This window comes from Belonocnema kinseyi, chromosome 7 (assembly GCF_010883055.1).
Source record: "Belonocnema kinseyi isolate 2016_QV_RU_SX_M_011 chromosome 7, B_treatae_v1, whole genome shotgun sequence".
Classification (NCBI taxonomy): Eukaryota; Metazoa; Arthropoda; class Insecta; order Hymenoptera; family Cynipidae; genus Belonocnema; species Belonocnema kinseyi.
In genome coordinates, this window is record NC_046663.1 from 7,939,360 (window position 1) to 7,959,044 (window position 19,685).

At 31.5% G+C, this 19,685-nt stretch overlaps 1 protein-coding gene and 1 long non-coding RNA gene across 3 annotated transcripts in view; one reads left to right on the forward strand and one right to left on the reverse strand.

Moving 5' to 3' along the window:
- Window positions 1-6,143: 6,143 nt before the first annotated feature.
- The window catches only part of LOC117176061, a 46,408-nt gene continuing 32,866 nt past the window's right edge, over window positions 6,144-19,685 (reverse strand). Inside the window, exon 3 of the long non-coding RNA XR_004467577.1 lies at window positions 6,144-6,245. This is a non-coding gene — a long non-coding RNA (uncharacterized LOC117176061). The remainder of the gene's footprint in view (window positions 6,246-19,685) is intronic.
- The window catches only part of LOC117176059 (aminoacylase-1-like), a 33,613-nt gene continuing 25,924 nt past the window's right edge, over window positions 11,997-19,685 (forward strand). Inside the window, exon 1 of one of the 2 annotated variants that reach the window (XM_033366061.1) lies at window positions 11,997-12,134. In XM_033366061.1, the coding sequence (XP_033221952.1) occupies window positions 12,041-12,134 (94 nt within the window). In that variant the 5' untranslated portion in view covers window positions 11,997-12,040. Of the gene's footprint in view, window positions 12,135-19,158; window positions 19,174-19,685 lie in introns of those variants that run through there. The other variant, XM_033366063.1, reaches the window with a different exon arrangement.

The following is a 19,685-nucleotide window of genomic DNA, read 5'->3' on the forward strand; positions in this document are numbered from 1 at the left end:
AAATTTGGATCGTCGTTCAGAATCAGGACCAGCGTCTCCTGCCGAGCAAAAGTTTACTTCACGTACATGAAAGAATCGTAAAAACTAATGGAGCACAAGTGAGAAACATATCTTTAGTTTCTAATGCCATCTGTCATTTGTTTGAAGAAGCAAGATATGAAATCAATACAATAGAAATTGATAGGAATAAAAATGTTGGTCTGACTAGCCTCATAAAAAAATACGTATCTCTAAATCCAGGACAATCACGTTACATACAGAATACTGGTTGGCTTGATGTAAATAATAATAATCAATCACTAACAAACGTCACTGGCTACTTTGATGTAGCCATACCTCTTAGCATGATATTTGGTTTTGCTGAAAATTATCACAAAATCATTGTCAATGCCAAACATGAACTTATTTCGACAAGATTACAAAGTGATGCAAATGCCATTTTGCAAACAACCCCTCTTGATCAGTATAAAATTCAAATCATTGAAATAGAGTGGCTACTACCTAGCGTTAGACTGTCTGGTTCACGAAATTTTCAGTTACTAAAATATATTGCAAAATATCCACCTATTCCAATAAGTTTTCGAATTTGGGAACTATATGAATATCCCCTAGTTCCAGCGACATCAAACCATTTTTGGACTGTAAAAACCTCAACACAATTGGAACACCCAAAATTTGTTATACTGGGGTTTGAGACAAACAGAAAAAATAATACCACTAGAAACTGTAGCAACTTTGATCATTGCAATTTGACTAATGTAAAACTACTTTTAAATGATCAGTGCTATCCTTATAGTAATTTGAATCTTGATATTAATCGAAATCAGTATCCTCTTCTTTATGAAATGTATAAACACGTTCAAGCTAATTACTATGGTAAAGAAGCACAACCATTGCTATCGAGAAGAGAATTTATAGATCATGCTCCTTTAGTAGTGATTGACAGCTCTAAACAGAATGAGTCACTGAAATACGGGCCAGTTGACGTTCGTTTGGAATTTCAAACTAGTGAAAATTTTCCCGCTTAAACATCAGCATATTGCCTTATTTTGCATGACCGTATACTTGAATATAAACCAATAAGTGGGGTGGTGAAAAAGTTGGTATAAAAATGCTGTAACCAAGTAGAAATAGTTTGGTTGCTCGCGGTATGGAGTACGTGGTGGATGTGCAGGGCTTCAAGTTGCCAGACAATAAATTCACATTGAAAGAATTGGTTATATTACCATTCTATGATGGGTCCAAATATAAATCTATGCACATTTGGGCAGAGCGCAATCATCATGGAATATCTTGGAATTCGGGTGATTTACTGTATTCATAATCATCTGTAATACTCGAGATGATTTTACTTGATGCAAAAAAAATCTATGTAAAGGGATTGGAAAAGAAAAATTGGCTAAAGCAATTTGTAGAAATATCGTATGAAAGTTTTGACATGCTCGATTTGTAATGTCCCTCGCTACGACAATTGCAAGAGACGTATGAAATTTATTATTCTAAGTGTACACATCATAAGTATGAAAATTACTCTAATTGCGCAATTGAAAATGTACTTTTTTTGGAAAACTGGATGTCTTTCAATCAGTTATAATTTCTTGATTTTAAATTTTTATAGATAAGAAAAATATTTTTTTTCTATGTATTTAATTATAATATACTTATTAAGTATAATTTACTGGCTTTTAGAAATAAATAAAAAAAGCAATTAAAAAGAAACTTGTGTGTTTTGTTTTCTCCAAGTTCCTTGTCCTTATAATCATAAGTGCGAATTGTAGATAGGCTTCAAGGAACATCGTTCTCAGCATTGGGAGATTACGTCCGACGGATCAAGTTGCATCTCGATAGCAGCAACAGCAGAAAGAATGAATGAACTTTCAGTTGTGAATTAAAGCAGATGAGTTTATTTTTTTAAAAAAAGAAGCAAACTTACTTAACAAAATATGATTTTCAGGTCGTAGTAAATAAACGAGAAAAGACAACAATTTAGATTCAAATAATTTTCTTTGTTTGCAATAAATTGTATTTTTACCAACAATTGCACAGCTTTTCGATTTCTTCCGCCAATTATACATTTCAGTTACTGCAATATGTAGACTGTAGACTATATCTACTACATTAAAGGTTATATACTAATCCTAAGTCGCTCTCTCTCTCCCCTCCACTCATATGTTACATCGCTCATCATACTTATCGCCGCTCTTGTTTCTACACACATTTAATAATCGCTGTACACAATTTCAAATCTCCCTTGAGAATGAAACACACTTAAAAGATGAACACTCATACATGCTTTTTAGAATCGCTTTATACAATTTCAACTCTTCCTTGAGAATTGAATTCTTTTTTTGGAAAATGAATATTACTTTTTATCAACATCCATTGCCTCCTGTGATTGAATTTTGTAGCCCCATGGAAGTGTGTCGGTTATATGAGGAGCAGCATCCTCTTATCATCTAGCCAGCTGAGGGCGATCTTGTTTTGCTCAATGGAGTGAACTTCATGTTTTCCGCTTCGAATTAACCGTTGAGGTCGAGTAAGAATTTGATAAAGTAGCAAAGTTTGCCTATAGTCCTTAAACGTAATTGTCCTCAAAGTGGACCCTTTAATCCCTTTGGCTTTCTTTTTCTCCCCTTCTTCGCCCAAAACTTTATAGGAATACAATTTTGACCCTAGCCGCACAAATTCAGTTAAAATTTTCCCGTTATATTCGTCCTTTATGAGTGCCAAGACTCTTTTAGTCATTCAATTTCGTATACATTATTTAGTGGATAGTTTGAGGTGTCAAATTCATCGGAATCGTTTTTAATGTACTCATAAACGTTTGGTTCTGTAGTGTGGTAAATCAAGCTGTCTTTGTTGGTGTAGAGTAATTTTGCCTTGTCACCGAATGTGTAGTTCATGTAATTATAATGAAAATCGTAAATCATTATCTTTGATATGTCTAGAACTGTGATGCCTATATAGATGGGCTTATTGAATTGAAGTTTGGTTTTACTCATTTCAATGATCACCATGTCATCACCAAATATAGTGCAGCTATGAAAGTTTGTTTTGGCAATCAGAGATTTTGCACCCCATCCTCCTCCCCACTTTGTTACTAACCTAACATCTTTGTGCTTCCTTACGTTCTCCATGGTCTTTCCCAATACAGAGTTGTTCATAAGTGGGACGAAATTTTTTTCAAATTCATTTTTTGGCTTCTTTCTCAAATCATTATTCAAATCAATATAGGCTTTTAGCCATGGATTTTGCTTGAATTCTAAAATTCAATGAATTTTAACAAGCTTCATTCCCAATTTTAAATACTGTTTTAAGTTTTGACAATGGATAACGTAATTCGTCAATAATTTCAAATTGGTAACTAGTTTCGGGATTTTATCTGTTGGAAGAGGAGGTACAAAATGCTCTGGACATAATGATAGGTCTTTACGCAAATCATAGAGTTCTTCAGGATATTCCAAACGTACTTCATGAATATAACCTATTTCTGACTCATCGGGAATGTTGAAAAAATTAAGTTTGTTTTCAAAATCAAGGAATTATTTTAAATTGTTATAGGGTAAATATTGGCTCATTGCTTTACCGTATTGATTATTTATATCGAAAAAAGTGATATAGGACTCTTGTACATTTTCATCAAAATTCGACTCCATGAATCTATTATTTGCTTTCGTATACCTTTTGGAGCACTGAGACACAACACCTTTTATTGTTCCTTCAACAAGTAATGACATTTCTATATCAGTTAATAGCTCGAGTTCAATTCCAGTATACTTTAACATAGCATCGAAAGAAAGCCCTGGTGCTGTACAGTAGTGCAATGGTTCTAAATTATAAGTTTCCATGCAACGACATCTAAAACTTTAAAAAATGTCCGCCAAGAGAAAAAGATAATTTTTAAGTATAAATCCAAATATTCGCCTAACTTTTTTAAGTTAAATTTTTCCCAGACCTTGCACGCATGATAATAATCTTCATCTGAAATAACCTCATCATTAAATTTTGAATAAAATTCCTCTTTTGCTGGCAGTCAATTTTCATCTAATTTCTGCTAATTATCAACATAATCGTATGGAAATACACCTTTTCTTGTTAATAATTCAAATTCATCATCATTTTTTGAAAATTTTCTTGTAATCAATTTTTTATCATTGCTAAGATTTGAAGCTAATTTGGAGAGACTACTTGGCATAAATCGAAAAAAGTCTATGAATTTGAGTTTAACTTTTGTATTTTGCACCCTTTTTGTAAAGGATATATATTTTTTCTTGTTGATAGGTAATAATAAGTTATCACCCTCAAAGCTTGTTGCCAATTCTTTGATGAAAAAGTGAGAGTCGTAGCCAGATAAATTATGAAATACTATCGGAATTACATGTGAGTCTTGGTAATTTACTTTACACAAGTCATGAGAAGGGCCACGGTATTTACCTGTAAAATGGCCGTGATCCCGATGTTTAACAGCATCTTTGTTAAAATCTTGTTTGCAAATATGAAAAACTTTTGCGTTTTGAAAATCAAAGTTCCATGGGCACTGCATTTTTAAAATAAGAATCTACTTTCTCAGCTAACTTTTTCGACTCATGGACAAACCACGTGATGTAGTCTTTTCCACGGTAAACTTGAGGTTCAGATTGTGAATCGTCGAAAATTCCTTTTTTGTAATAAGCAACACTTGTAGGTATATTTTTCTGATAAACATTTCCATGCATATTTGTAACTGGCTCTAACAAAACACTCTATATCAGCACATACTGCAAATCGATCCCTTTCTTTGTATTTATAATTTTTAAATTTTTAAATGTTATGGGGAGTATTAGGGTGCAATTATTATTCCGATTATCACAATCAATTCTATGTTTTCCAAGAGATTTCTTACATTTAAAGTGACACAAAGACCTGTCACAAAAGTAAGTGCACCACTTGCCTTTTGTTATTTGTGATTTCACTAGATAGATTTTTGATCAAAGCAAAATGACACACTTCTGCATCGGAATCAAAGTTAGTATTTTCAATCATAGGAAGGTGAATAGTAGGTTTTTTAGATTTGCCCTTGCTTAAAAAAACTAGAACAATTTCCTCTTTCTTACTGTATTTATCAGACTCTAATACATAAACCTTTATACTTAAACCGTTCATTTTCTCAAATTTTGGAATATCCTCAAGAGTGATTGGAAACTTGGGCTCATTACATTTTTTCAACTGGGTGAGGAGCTGCCATTACTGACCAGAGAAAACAATACGAGTCTTTATTTTTAATATTAACCACAGCTTTTTTCTCTGCATACAATCAGATAATTCAGTGAAAGTTGAAGCTCCAACTTGAAAAGGGACGTATCTATTTATGTTAACCGTTAAGCTGATAATTTCTATTAATCTCCAACCTGAATCTGATGTTTTTAAATCTTCAATTTTAAATTTAGCTTGTTGACGAATTTTTTCCTCAAACCATCCACTAATATTCTTAGACGTTAAAATAGAATTATTTTTAGTGTAAACACGTTTTGCCTCGGTTTTTTCCTTCCCTCCTACTAATGCCTTGAAAATACCTGTGAATTCAACGCAAACTTTGATATTACCTATACTATTAATTGCATTCCTAGTTCGCGGAATGAACATGCGTTTACGTCATCTAAAAATGTATTTAAATATTTATGAATTAAATTTGTTATAAGTCCCGTTCTTATTAGTGTTCGAAACACACTTTCTACATCATCCCAACTCACCCTCTCACTCAGTTTCTTCGAAGCCTCACTCACACCAGTTCCTGTCTTGAGCAACTTCTTGAATTTTCTCCTTGTAGTCTTCAGATCACCAATTGACATCATAATCGAATGTTTTTGACCCACGGATAGCAGAATGTTCTTCGTCAATATTTTGTTTAATATCCGGATGTTTTTGGGTCAAGTTATTTAAAGTGTTGTTATTAATTGATGACCCTTATAGAAAAACTACACAGATTTAAAGTTATTTGCAATACGGCAACACTGTCGATAAGGATTCCAGGAATCACAATGACGTCAACAGAATAGTATTTTGTTTGGCCCAGGAATTGTTTAACATTATATGAAATATGATGCCCTTGTCGGCAAATATCAAAGGAAAACCTTTAAGGAACACTTTTTCTTCCCTGTCGACTCTTTCAAGATTGTTGAAACATGGCAACACTGTAGATAAGGATTCCTGGAACTATGGTGACGTCATCAGAATGGAATTTTGTTTGCCGAGAAACGTGTTCGAACCTGCATAAAAAAGCACGATATAATGCCTTATTTTCTCAGTAATGCATGTAACATAATACCATTTTTAAAGAAAACAATTATCAGAATTCTATGTAACTTGCATCTCATTGTTTTTCCGTATTAAATTTCCTAATACCTATCATCTAATTTCATCCCTGACTAATCGTGTCGGCGCACAAAAAAGGCAGCCATGAGTCATTGAGTGTGGTTGCAGATCTTGAAAATTTACAATGACGCACCATTGCGATAAACATTTAATATATACATTATATTATTTTGAGGTGAAAAACATCAATTCACGGAATAACAGGTATTAAATAGCTAATATTACGATATCCTATATCATATCATATCCTATTCCATATTTTTGGGGCTGAAAAATTCCATTCCCATGATTTTTATGTATTGATTGTTAATATCGATAGTGCGGATCGGATGCTTCAAAACTGTGATTCGCAAGTCAGCACAAGGAGCGAAACTAATCTTACAGCCTGCTGCTCTCTAGCCGCAAGTTTGCCATTCGTACGGAAAAAAGTGAGCCAGAACAGCCCCTACCTATCTACTGGGGGAATTTGGAAAAAGAGGGAAAGGTTGAAGCGAAAGGGGAAAGGATGAAAATGTGAAGGGGAAAGTGAACCAGTAAAAGGGAATGGAGGAAAGGAAAATAAAAGAAAAAATGTGAAACCCGAAAAGCGTGAAAAGCGAAAACGAAAAGGCAGAAATGGGAAAAGGGGAAATAAAAGAGTAGGATAATGGTAAAGGGAACGGGAAATGAAGAAAGGAGGGAAGGGTGGAAACGGGAAAGGAAAACGGTAAAGGGGATTGAAAAAGGGGGCAAGGGAAAAAAGGTGGAAAGGGAAAAGGGGGGGAAAGAGGGAATAGGAGGAGAGGGGGTAAAGGGGAAGGGGAAAACGAGAAAGGGCAACAGTTGAAAAGTGAACAGGAAATTGGTGAAGGGGAATGAGAAACGGGAAAGGAAAATGGGAAAGGGAGAATGGTGAAAGGGAGAAATAAGAGAGATACAGAGGGATTAATCGATCCAGGCCCTGTCTAGTCGTGCGCACCAAATTCCATCTATCTGCTTCACATGCTTGTTTCAAGGAGGGTAGGACAAAAAGTATACAGTCGAACCTCGGACACTGCAGCTTCGGAAACTGTCACACCTCGGACACTGTCGTCAGCTGTTTCGAAGACACTGTAAGAATCAGGTGATTAACCCAGAGCCGTCGCTTCCTCGAAGCTCCATCTCTGAGATATGTAGTACATATGCATACTTAATTTGGCACGAAACGCTCCTGTAACTTGACGCCGATTGGCTGAGAGATTAGGTCACGTGCGCTTACAGTTTCCGATTCGCCGGATCCTGATAGTGACAGTGCCCGAGGCAGGGTTGGACAATTACACGTAGCTCGAGTATTTTCTACGTATATTACGTTTTTGGCGTAACGTACACCAAAAAAGTCAAAGTCCACGGAGGCGACCTTTGGGGTTCTATGGATTTTGGGGCGCTGATTACGAATCGTTTGTCGGTTTTTTCAGATCAGATCGCTTTCAAGGTCATTTGAAGGTCAAATGAAGAAAATATTGCTGAAAAAATCTGAAAAAAATTCAGGCATAGGTTTTTTAGCATGCTGAATTCGAATGCGGTGTCGGTTGACCTTTATTAGTTCAAAATGAAGGTCATTTGAAGGTCAAACTAACAAAATAACCTCAAAAAAATTTGTAAAAATTTATATATATATAAGTTTTAAGAGTCGTAGAATCTAAATCCCAGGTCATTCTGACCATATCTAGTATTTTCAAGGTCATTGAAATATGAAAATAACAACCCATATATCGAGTTTGATAGACCTTCATCAATTCACGTACAAGCTCATAATAAGATCAAAAAATTAAAAATCCCTCATAAACAATTACGATATACATATTTTTTTGTATCAACTTGTGTTCATGTTCTCCGCTCATACCGTACATCTTACTATCAAATGATCGACGTAACGGTTTTTTTCGCTTTTTGCCTGTAGTTTTACACTCTCTTTTCAGTGACCAGCAGTAATCAGCCATCATAGCGACATCCCATCTGCCTTGGTAGCGCTTTTCCATTTCTTTTTTGTCTTGATGGAAGCCTCTCCTTGCTCTTCACTGTAATCGCCACAATTCTCCGGGAATCGATCCAGGTGATTATGCAGGAAGTGCAATTTGTATGACATCATGCACCCCATTTTTCCAAAGTTCTTAATCATTTCGGCTACTATAACTTTTTAATTTTCACATCTTTTATTTCTTAAAAAGTTTTTCATGACTTATTTCTGGACCATCAAAAATCCCTTCTTTCAACTTGGCATCAGATTTATATTGAAACTTCTTTTCCAAGTATTTAAAACATCGACTATTTGCATCTAAGGCTTTCACAAATTGCTTCATGGCTCCTAATTTAATATGTAATGGAGGAATCAATACTTTTTTTTGGATCAACCAGGGCCGATTCAATGATATTTCCTTTTCCTATTTCAAGTGATTTCCTTTCAGCCCACTTATGATTCGTGTAATGTTTTTCGCGATCTCTACCATCCCAAAGGCACAGGAAACACTGATTTTTTGTAAATCCAGACTGCTGTCTTAGCAACATACCTGAAACTTTCAAATCACAACATATAAGCCAATTATATGTTTTGTATTCAATGGCCTCTAGAAGTTTTTTTAGGATAAGTGAAGGATTCTTTCATTCTCGTAAAGTGTGCGACAGGTATTGCGGCATATTGATTTGTGTTGTGAAGTATTACAGCTTTTAAACTTCTTTTTGACGAGTCAATAAACAGTCTCCAATCATTATCTTTATAAGTATTTGGCTTAAGTTCTTCCATCAGTCCTCTCACATTTGAACAGTAAACTAATTTTTCTTCATCAAAGACTTTTTCTTCGAAATATTGCTTAAAACTCTCATTTCTTTTTCTATAAAACGTTACTTTCGTACCTTTTTCTAATAAATTTTTACTTTTTAAAACTGAAGCTAAATGTTCCGCAGCATCTTTGGGTAGTCCAAAATCTCTTACGAGATCATTAAGTTCGGACTGTGTACATCCGCACATCCATGCATCCGCAGATCCACACATGCACACACGCAAACATTCACTCATAACTACAAATACATGTGGACATTTATAAAAAATGTATTTTTTACCATATTAGGGCAAAAAGAACCCACTTCTTTTTTAAAGAAATACCATTCTTATGGGTACAAAGCCATGGGTACAAAGCCAGTTTCTATATAGACGAAAAACTAAAGATGATTCTAAATTAATTTTTTTAAACATTTTTTTAACAGTACCACATTGATTTGACCTTGACCTTGAGCTTATGAAGATCAACCGACACCGGATTCGGATTCAGCATGCTCAAAAACCTACACTTGGATTTATTCAGATTTTTTAGCCTTTTTTCCGAATTCGACCTTCAAATGATCTCAGATGACCTTCAGATAACCAGATATGATTAAATCAAACTTGGATTTGTATTCAGCGACCCTCAAAACCTATATGTAAATTTTACAAATTTTTTGGAGATTATTTTGTTGGTTTGACCTTCAAATGACCTTGATCTTGAACTAATGAAGTTCAACCGACAATGGATTCGGATTCAGCGTGCTAAAAAACCTATGTCTGAATTTTTTCAGATTTTTTCAGCAATATTTTCTTCATTTGACCTTCAAATGACCTTGAAAGCGATCTGATCTGGAAAAAAATGACAAACGATTCGGAATCAGCGACCCAAAACCCATAGAACCCCAAAGGTCGCCTCCGTGGACTTTGAGTTTTTTTTGTGCGTCTCTGTAATTTTTGAAATATAATAATTATTGATAATTCTGTAGAATAAATAATGTTATATATGTAATGATGCAGGGTCACCCTTAATATAACTTTAAACTGTTTTAACGTTTATTCAAATTTAAAGAATTCGACTGTAGTGTGTATTAAGGGCGTAAGGCTATTTCTACTGAAAAAGACGAATTTTCAAAAAAAAATACATGAATTTTCCACCCAAAAAGACCAATTTTCAAAAAATAAAGATTTGTTGAAATTTCACACCAAGAATATTAGTTTCATACAAAAAAAAAACCAATTTTCAATTAATAATGAAAAACGTACATTTTCTGTTCCGGAAATTTATGTAATAAAAGAATAATTTCTAAACAAATTGGAATTGGAAATAAAATTTAAAAAAAAATCATCAAATTTTTAAGGAAATAGTTCAACCTTTAGCCGGAGAGATAAATTTTTTTATAAAATGATGCATCTACAACTGAAATAGTTACATTTTCAATTAAAAAATTTAATTTCAAACAACAACAAAAAGAATTTTCAAGCAAAAAAAAAGTGAATTTTCCTCTAAAATGATGAATCTTAAGAATAGAATGATTTTTTAACAAAGTGGTTCAACCTTGAAGCAAGTGGTTCAATTTTTAACAAAAAATCAAAAAGTTAAATTTCAGTTCAAAAATGAGTTTTAAGCAAAAAAAAAAACGAATTTCTAATCAAACAGTTAAATTTTCACCTAAAGAGATAAACTTCAAAAATAAAAACAAAATTAATAAAGAAATTGAACATTTACCCAAGTAGTTCTATTTTTAATTAAAGATCAATTTTTTAACAAAATGGATCAACTTTCAACCAAAATTATGAATCTACAACTGATATAGCAACTTCTTCTGTTAAACAAATTAATTTTTAATAACAACCACAAAGAATTTTCAACCAAAAAAAAATGTATTTTCAAAATAAATGACGAATCTTTAACAAAAGAATGATTTTTTAACAGTTTCAATAAAAAAATATCATAATTTTAAATCAGAAATATTTAAATTAAAAATATGAACATCCAAAAAGACCTAAAATCCCTCATTTTTCCCAGACCAATTTTTCATTTTCCCTGGCCATTAATATTGAAATATCAGAATATAAATCTTGGGAAATTTTTAGTATAGAATATTTTATAAACGGAATAAAACATATTAAAATTTAAATTTAAAAAAAGGTATCACGCAGGGGGGGGGTCAATTTTCAATAAAGATAAGCTTGAACGTCAAAAAATTCCAACAGTCAGCAACAGCTGCACGAGCATTTCGTCGATGCTTCGTCGACTTGCCAGGTCCTATTGTGGATAGACCTTCAAATAACAGAAATTTTTTGACGTCTTTTCAGGCTAGATGAAGCTATGAATAAAAAAAAATTTTCAATTATTTTTTTTCAGAAAAAATTTCATTTTTAAAATTTATTATGTTTTTATGTTATTTTAAGTGCCTCTTATAGAAATTCCCTCATTTGTGCAACAACAACAATTCCCTGGCGTTTTCCTGATTTCCAGGATTTTCCTGATTTAAGGCCACCCAGCTTTTTTACTGAAAGCAAGGAACTTACGTGTTAGCGTTTGCAAAATTCAAATTTTTGTTGGGCACCCGAACATTTATCTTAAAACATTCGAATTTTCAACTTTTGGAAGAAGTATTTACTATAAACCTAAAATACCTTCTAAAATTAAACTTTAATTCATCATTCAGGAAACCTCGAATAATTGTAAGCCAAGGCATTTCTTATCGCGCAACTTTCGTTCCTATTGTCTAAATATAGACTATTCTAATTCATCATGCTTATCTGCTTTTCAAAACAGGCGATAAAAGAGGTCTTTCAGTGTTTACTTGAAATAGTAGAAACCGTAAACCAGTTTTTTCCCGCAGCAGGAATGAGCATTATATACTGAAACTTTTTATGAAAAAATTGTATTAAATAATCAGTGATAAAATGGCTACTAGTGAAGCACAACTAGATGAAATAGCTGTTGAAAACTTTCGAGAGTATTTAAAAATCCCTTCTGTCCAACCTAATATAAATTACGGTATGTTGTCAATTTATTTCTCATTTAGTCTCGAGTAGAGTTCTTAAATTTAAATAACTACATGAATTATCATTAATAAATCCCGGGGGAAAAGATACAAAGTTAAAACTGGCCTATTTGAAAGGCCTTGAAACGTAATGAGTCGATAATTTTACGGCCAGAGGGGCCCGCACCTCTACCGTGACCTTCAGGTTATTTTTGTCAAACGACGTTCATTGGCGCGCTGTGAGTAACTTATTCGACTGCGCATGTACCGAAAAGCGCGGGTCTTTTTTAAATCAATTAGACATTTCATGTTGTGATGTGACCTGGCAAGACGCCAAGCGCCAAGCAATAATACCAATTGCAATGGACAACATTTAAGTTTTATAATAAACGTGTAAAAAATTATTTTTATGCTAAGTACATCTGGATATTATTCTTTATTTTTCTAACCCTATTCAATTAAGGGGTACACCACTATAGAATTTTCAAAAAATCGAAATTTGTTTTTGCTCAAAAGGTCCTTTAGGGTCTTAAAAATAATATACTAAAAGATGAAGGACAGAAAAAATGTCTAAATGATCAAGTTTTTAATTCTGCTGCGACACCTCTCCGGTATGCCCCGGTGATTTTAGAGTACTTAAAACTTTAAACGCGTTTTTCACGTAACCATTTTTTTTAACTGGGGGGAAACATAACACGAACAAATCCTCACCGATTGATCTGAAATTTTTTAAATATATTCAAAATTCCTTTCTCCAGCGACGCACGTAGGATTTTTTTCATATTGCATAGTTTTTTTATCAACAATTTAGTAACGATTTTTTCATAAAATTTTTAACTTTTTTTTAAAGTGGACCATATTGCGAAAATCAGTATATCCAAATAAAATCTACGAGCGTCTCATGCTGTTGTTTTATAGAATCAAAAAACTTTGGTTTTGTGTTCCACGTTAAAAATTGCGGAAGTTAGGTTTTCGCCCGTGGACACCTGAATAAAAAAGGCGCCGACCGAGAAATGCTGCGCAACCGCCATTTTGTCATCAACGAATTTGAAAAATCAACTAACCCCTAAATATTAAAATCAGTACAAAAAAATTATCGATTTTATTATGTAATTGAACAGCTTTACAAAAGTAAGCATAATATCCAAATATATTTATCATAAAAAATTATTTTTTTCCGAGATATTAAAAAAATTAAATTTCGTCCTATGCAATTGGTATTATTGTTTGGCCCCCGGTGTAAAGACATTTTCGATTTCCCCGACCAAACCTGAAATACCTAATAAATACTATCAATAATAATAATTTATTTACAGATAAATATTTGAAGCAAATTTTCAGTTTTAACCAATTAATTAAATCGAATCTAAGAAATGGCTAGTTTCTTGAAATAATTTATTATTAATTTAATATTACAAGTTTATATTTTGAAATTTAGCTAGGATTTCTGCATGAAAATTCATCTCTGTTGGTAGAAATGTTATCACTTTTGGTTAAAAATGCAACTTTTTGGTGGAAAATTAATTCGTTTTAGTTCATGATTCTACTATTTTGTTCAAAACTGGTCTTTTACCTGGTTGAAAAATTCATTTTTTCAACTACAAAATTGAAATCTTCTATTTTTTTCTAATAACGATCTGCTTTATTGAAAACTTAACTATTTGGTTTAAAATTCATGTACTTGTTGAAAATTAGTCTTTTATTCTAGAAAATTAATCTTTTTGGTTACAAATTCATCTACGTTGGTAGAAAAGTAACCTTTTTCGTAGAAAATTTAACCATTTTTGTTGTTGATTTCTTCTTTCAGGGCTGAAAAAATCTTTCTTGCTAGAAAATTCAACCATTTTGTTGAAAATTCGTTTAATTGGTTTGAAAATTCACCTTATTTGGTAAAAATGGCCTTGAGACGTGCTCGTTCGATAGTTTTAAGGCTGGCGGGGGGACCCCCCCCCCCCACCACAATCGTGACCTTCAGGTTATTTTTGTAACGCGACGTTTATTGGCTACCCCGGACATGTATCGATGAGGGCGCTGTAAGCAACTTTTTCAACTGCGCATGTGCCGAAATGCGCGGGTCTTTTTAAATTCATTAAATGGAATCTAAGAATTAGCTTAATTCCTTCAATGATTTATGATTAATGTAATATTGCAATGTTATAGTTTGTAAGTTTAAATAGACCCGCGCTTTGCAGCACTTACGTACTTCAAAAAGTCACGGTCCGTTAACATCACTGCATGCATCAGTGTTTTTCTTGTTTTTGTTGGCGGACAACGTGATAAATATAACAATTCATTTTTTGGATATCAGTGATGAGTAAGTAAAATACCCTAGGTAATTTACGTGGTTTTTTACGGAAAATTACTAGGTATTTTTCAAGTCTAGTATCTTACACGATGTAAATTACGCGTATATGGGACATTACGTTCTACGGTTCCCGTTTCCCTCTACAAATATAACATCTAAAACTTGTTTCCCATTGCAAACATTACTTGAAATAAATTTTAAAAATCACATAGATACATAAGTTTATTATAATCAGTCCCCTGCAACGATTGTACGTTAGTGGTAGTTCGCTAGTGGGCTAAGTGAAGCGTACGGCGCAGATGGCGCTGGGAGTCTTTCCAGTCTATTTTTACATGGCAGGAATAGGCAAAATTAGTTCGAAATTATATTAAATTTATATTATTCATAATGACAATTGGTTTTATGCATGGCATAATTAAAGCTCCATACCTTGTTAAATGTAAGAGCAATAGTAAGTGAAAAAAAATCGTTAAAATATTCTTTTCTAGCTGCGGGAACTTGTGATTGGTTTCAATCGTAACTTGGAGTAACTAAATTTAAAGTATTTTTCAACTCAAGAGACAAAATTAAACTTATAATTATACTTAATTTTATTATTGAATTCTAAATACGTCTATCAAATTTATATAAAGTAGTTTTGGAAAAAATAAGTTTGAAAAAAGCATGGTGAAACAACAAATTTATTTTATAAAAAATAATAGAAATTAACAATGTCAGATGTTGGTATAAATGAGTAATTCATTAACAATAGTAGCCCTAATACAAGAACAGATGATTTATTGGAATAAACGATTTAACCAATTGATTGAAAGATTAATTAACATACAAAACTTAAATTTAAATAAATAAATTAAGAAGATATAGTTTTTATTTTTTTAATCTTTATATGAAAGAATTAAAAAAATAAAGATATCGTTTCACTTTAAGATAACATATTCCATATTTCGCATAAAAATACATACAGTTTTTAATAAATTTTTTATATTTACACGAAAGAATTAAAAAATATACATATACAGTTTGAATTTAATATAAAATGTTCAATAATGTTTATTAAAATACAGTGTTTGATTGGTTTTTCATATTTCTACAGAAGAGTTTTATAACAGTTTTTTAAATCACCAATTGAATTTTAATCCTTTTCAATTATGACATCATTCAGTTTATAATGCGTAATCCAAAAATCTTCTACTTTAGAAATTTTAATTTAAAGAATTTTAATATGCAGTTTTGAATACTTGCATATTTAATTAAATAATTTTTTTAATAAATCTGTGTTTTAAGTATTAAAAGAAAACAATAATTTATTTTTAAAAAAAACGATTCGAACTCCATTCAAAATTTAGGAATTTCCAGATTTTAACGTTAAAAATTAAACGTTTTCAATTCGAAAGTCTTAGTCATTTAAAAAATGCAAGCTTTTCATTTAAAATTTATAAATTATTCACAATTTATAAATAACTTCATAATAATGCATTTTTTGTCAAATATTGTTTCAGTCTAAAATATTCAATTTTATTCTATTCAATTTAAAATTTGTTTAATTGAGAAAAAGAATAATTATTGAATAGTTAGAAATATTTCACCAAATATTTAAAAGTAAAAAATTTGAAACTCAATTGTTTTACATAGAAAGGTTTGAATCTCTAGAATTTCGGAGAGCTTTTAAACTTTTAACGTTACAATTTTAATTATTCTATTTAAAAACTGTTTTATTTGTGAGTCACTTTGTTAAATTTTGACATATATACATATAATAATTGAACACTTACTATTTGTAGACAAAATTTGAGTAATTTTAAAAGGTATTTAGAAGTTTTGAAAAGTTTCGAAATTAATTTTGAACTTGAAATTATTTAATTTAAAACAAAATGTAGATTTTTGCCGATTTAAAAAAAAATAGAAGCTTTTTAAGAATTGTCAAAGGATTTAAAATAATAAAAAAATTTTCTTAAAATTCCTAGAAAAATTGAAAATAATTTTTCATTTTAGAAATTTTTTTAAAGAGAATATTCAAAAAGATCTATTAAGATTTCTAAAATTGCTAAGAAAAAATCTGAAAGATTTTAAGAATTTTTTTTTAATTTGCAGGATTTTCTAAAAATTGTAGGAAAAATTCGATTCATTTCAAAAATGAAAATAATCTAACTTATAATTTAAGAAGTATTCTTTTTTTTATTTAATTTTTCAATTTTTAACGTTTCTGCCTTACAATTTTTTAAAATAATATAATATAAAAATGCAAAATTAATCGATTCTTTAATTTAGACCATTGAAAAAAATTACGTGAATTAAATTTTTGTCTGAATCTTTGAACTCATTAATTTCTAAAAATTAAAAATTCTTAATTTTGTAGTTTATCTACATTTTATTAAAAATTGTTAAATTGAAAAGTGTTAGTACTTTCAATTTTTTACATGTAAATTATATTGGCCGTGAAAAATGTTCCTGAACCGAGAAAAAACCGGGAATTTTTTTCTTGAATTAAAATGGCCTCCCTGTTATTAAAATACTTAGACTTTATATAATTTTTAATATTTATACAAAATAATTTTAAAATATAAAGATATAGTTTTAGTTTAAGATAAAATCTTCTATCATTTTTATTAAAATAAATGCTTTTTATTTTTTTTTTTACAATTCAACGAAAGAATGTTTAAAAATCAAAATATCGTTTTAGATAAAGATGAAATGTTTGCCAATTATTATATAAACAACACTAATATTAAGACTGTTAAATTAAACAACAATCGATTATTGCAACTTCCAGAACAGTGAATCCACCCTCTGAAATCGTGTTTCGCTCCCACAAAATATCTTGTGTAAAAAAAATGTCTCGCGCATGCCACACTCGGGTTTTACAACAAAATTTTCTCTTAAGATGGCTTTTTGTTAGGCTCTAACATTTTCTTTACCTTCTGGCACATAAAAGAAATTAAATTTTTTGGAGGTTTTTGAATTTTTTGGAAGTAGTAAAACTTAAAAAATATTCACACTTTAATTTGTCATACATAAAACCGAATGCCATTGCGAAAAATATTAATCAAATTAATTTTTCACTAATCTTTCCTATTCTTGCCATATAAATATAGGCTGGAAAGACTAACAGCGCCATCTGGCCTCCACCCCGCACTTGATCGTACTAGTGAACTAACTTCGATGCAGGGGGCTGATTAAAATGAAGTTGTTTTATCAGTGTATATTTTATTAGGTACCATTTTTGACAAAATTGAATATAAAAACATATGAACATCTTTCAAGGAATTAAATATTAAATTGATCGATATTTCATTATAATAATAATAACAAATCATGGATATGAGTATGAAAAATGAGAAATTACGACGGCTTTTTAGGTTAGAATAATTGACCAGTATTCCTAAAAAATATATCAATTACAAATATTTAAATCAACAAATACACAAATATTTCAAAATTATTTGCATACCTATGTACCAAAAGGCGCTTACAATCAACATTCATTTATATTATGTTGCAAAAAAAAACATTGCGTTACATTTGTTTGATTTTGATTATTTTTATTTACTTGTATACGCTTAAAATTAATCCCATACCATGGAATTTATGGAAGCCATAAGTGTTTTTGTGTTTGCTTTGTTTCAGTGTCATTGACATTATTGTATTTTAATTAAAAATATTGGCATTGGAAAAAATCCTACAAATGCCCGTACCAGAAATTCAAAAAATTGAGGTTATGCAAAGTTCTACAGGTCCGCCATCTTGGCATATAATTTACTAGGTATTTTACCTGTTTTCTACCTAAAATACTTGACTTAGGTATTTTACGTAAAAAAACTCCAGTTACAAGTAACCCCAGTGGGGCACAAAATTTGGCGACGTCTTTACGACATCGTTACGACATATTTACGACAACTTTACGACATCCTATGTCCATGTCGTTTTGGTGTCTTTGCCATATCGTAAAGACATCGTCAGATCATACGACTTATTTAAGATATCGTAAAGACACCTTAACGACATGGACATAGGATGTCGTAAAGTTGTCGTAAAGATATCGTAACGATGTCGTAAAGACGTCGCCAAATTTTGTGCCCACTGGGACTGCACAGCTCTATTGAATAGGTAGAAATGTCAGGAAGGTTAATATATTTCTTAACATGGGACTGCAACTGCATGCGCCTTTTAGGACAAAACATTCTGAACGTAAAATTAAGTCATAAATGTTTGAATATTAATCTTTTTAAAGTGTCAAAAGAATAGAACATAACTGAGTAAATACATTCTACACTTGAGAAATATTACTATTCGTCTATTTATGACTTGCTTTTACGTTTAGAATATTTTCCCAAAAAGTTGTCTGCATTCCGATGACGTCATGCTAAATACTAATTTCAAACCAACGAGGGCTTCCCGCTCTTTGGGCCTCTTTTTAATTAGTCAGCCACTGCTGCGGGTGTGACCGTACAGAGAACGTGGTTTGGGGGGGGGGGGTAAATAGGCGAGATTTCACTGTATACAGTTTATATATAGTCGACGAGACGATACAATTTTTCATTGGTTTTATATTTTTCTGTATAAAACAAATGAAAAATATCGGTTTTCTGTCCAGTACATATAAATTATAAATAACTTTTTACCTGAGACATATATTTACACAAACATTCTAGAGTAAAATAAACGCATATAATTTTTTAAATTACAGAATTGCTGCGAGTCTCTGAGATATCTCTGGCATGCGCAGTAGCGATTCTGTGTATTTTTAAATTGTGAAATGACGTTACCTAACCTAAAAAAACACATGAATAACACGAGCCGATCTTCAGCACACCTTTACTCCCTACTCCTTACCCTAATTCTAAGACCTAAGAAACAGTGTGCGCGCGCGGCTCGCAGTTTACATTCAGTTGTCTGCTCGTGTCGCTTACTCTCTTGACTGAAAAGAGGTTATAAACATAAGAATTGCACTTTTATCAGATTTGAATGATAAACCTTGTCATATCTGATTAAGGAGTTTTAATTTTTATTCTAATATAATGTCAAACTCATGACAATCCTAATCAGTTGTTAATTATTATTAAAAATCAATAGAAAATTAGGCCTAAAGTTCTAAATTTGTATCCATTATATCACATAAAGTTAGGTAGTTGATCTTACAATTAATACCATAGAGCTCATTTTCACTTTCAAGAAAAGAATTTAATTTTCAACTTAAAAGATAAATTTTGAACAACAAATGTAATAGTTGATGTTTTCAGCAAAAAATATTTGTTAATTTAAA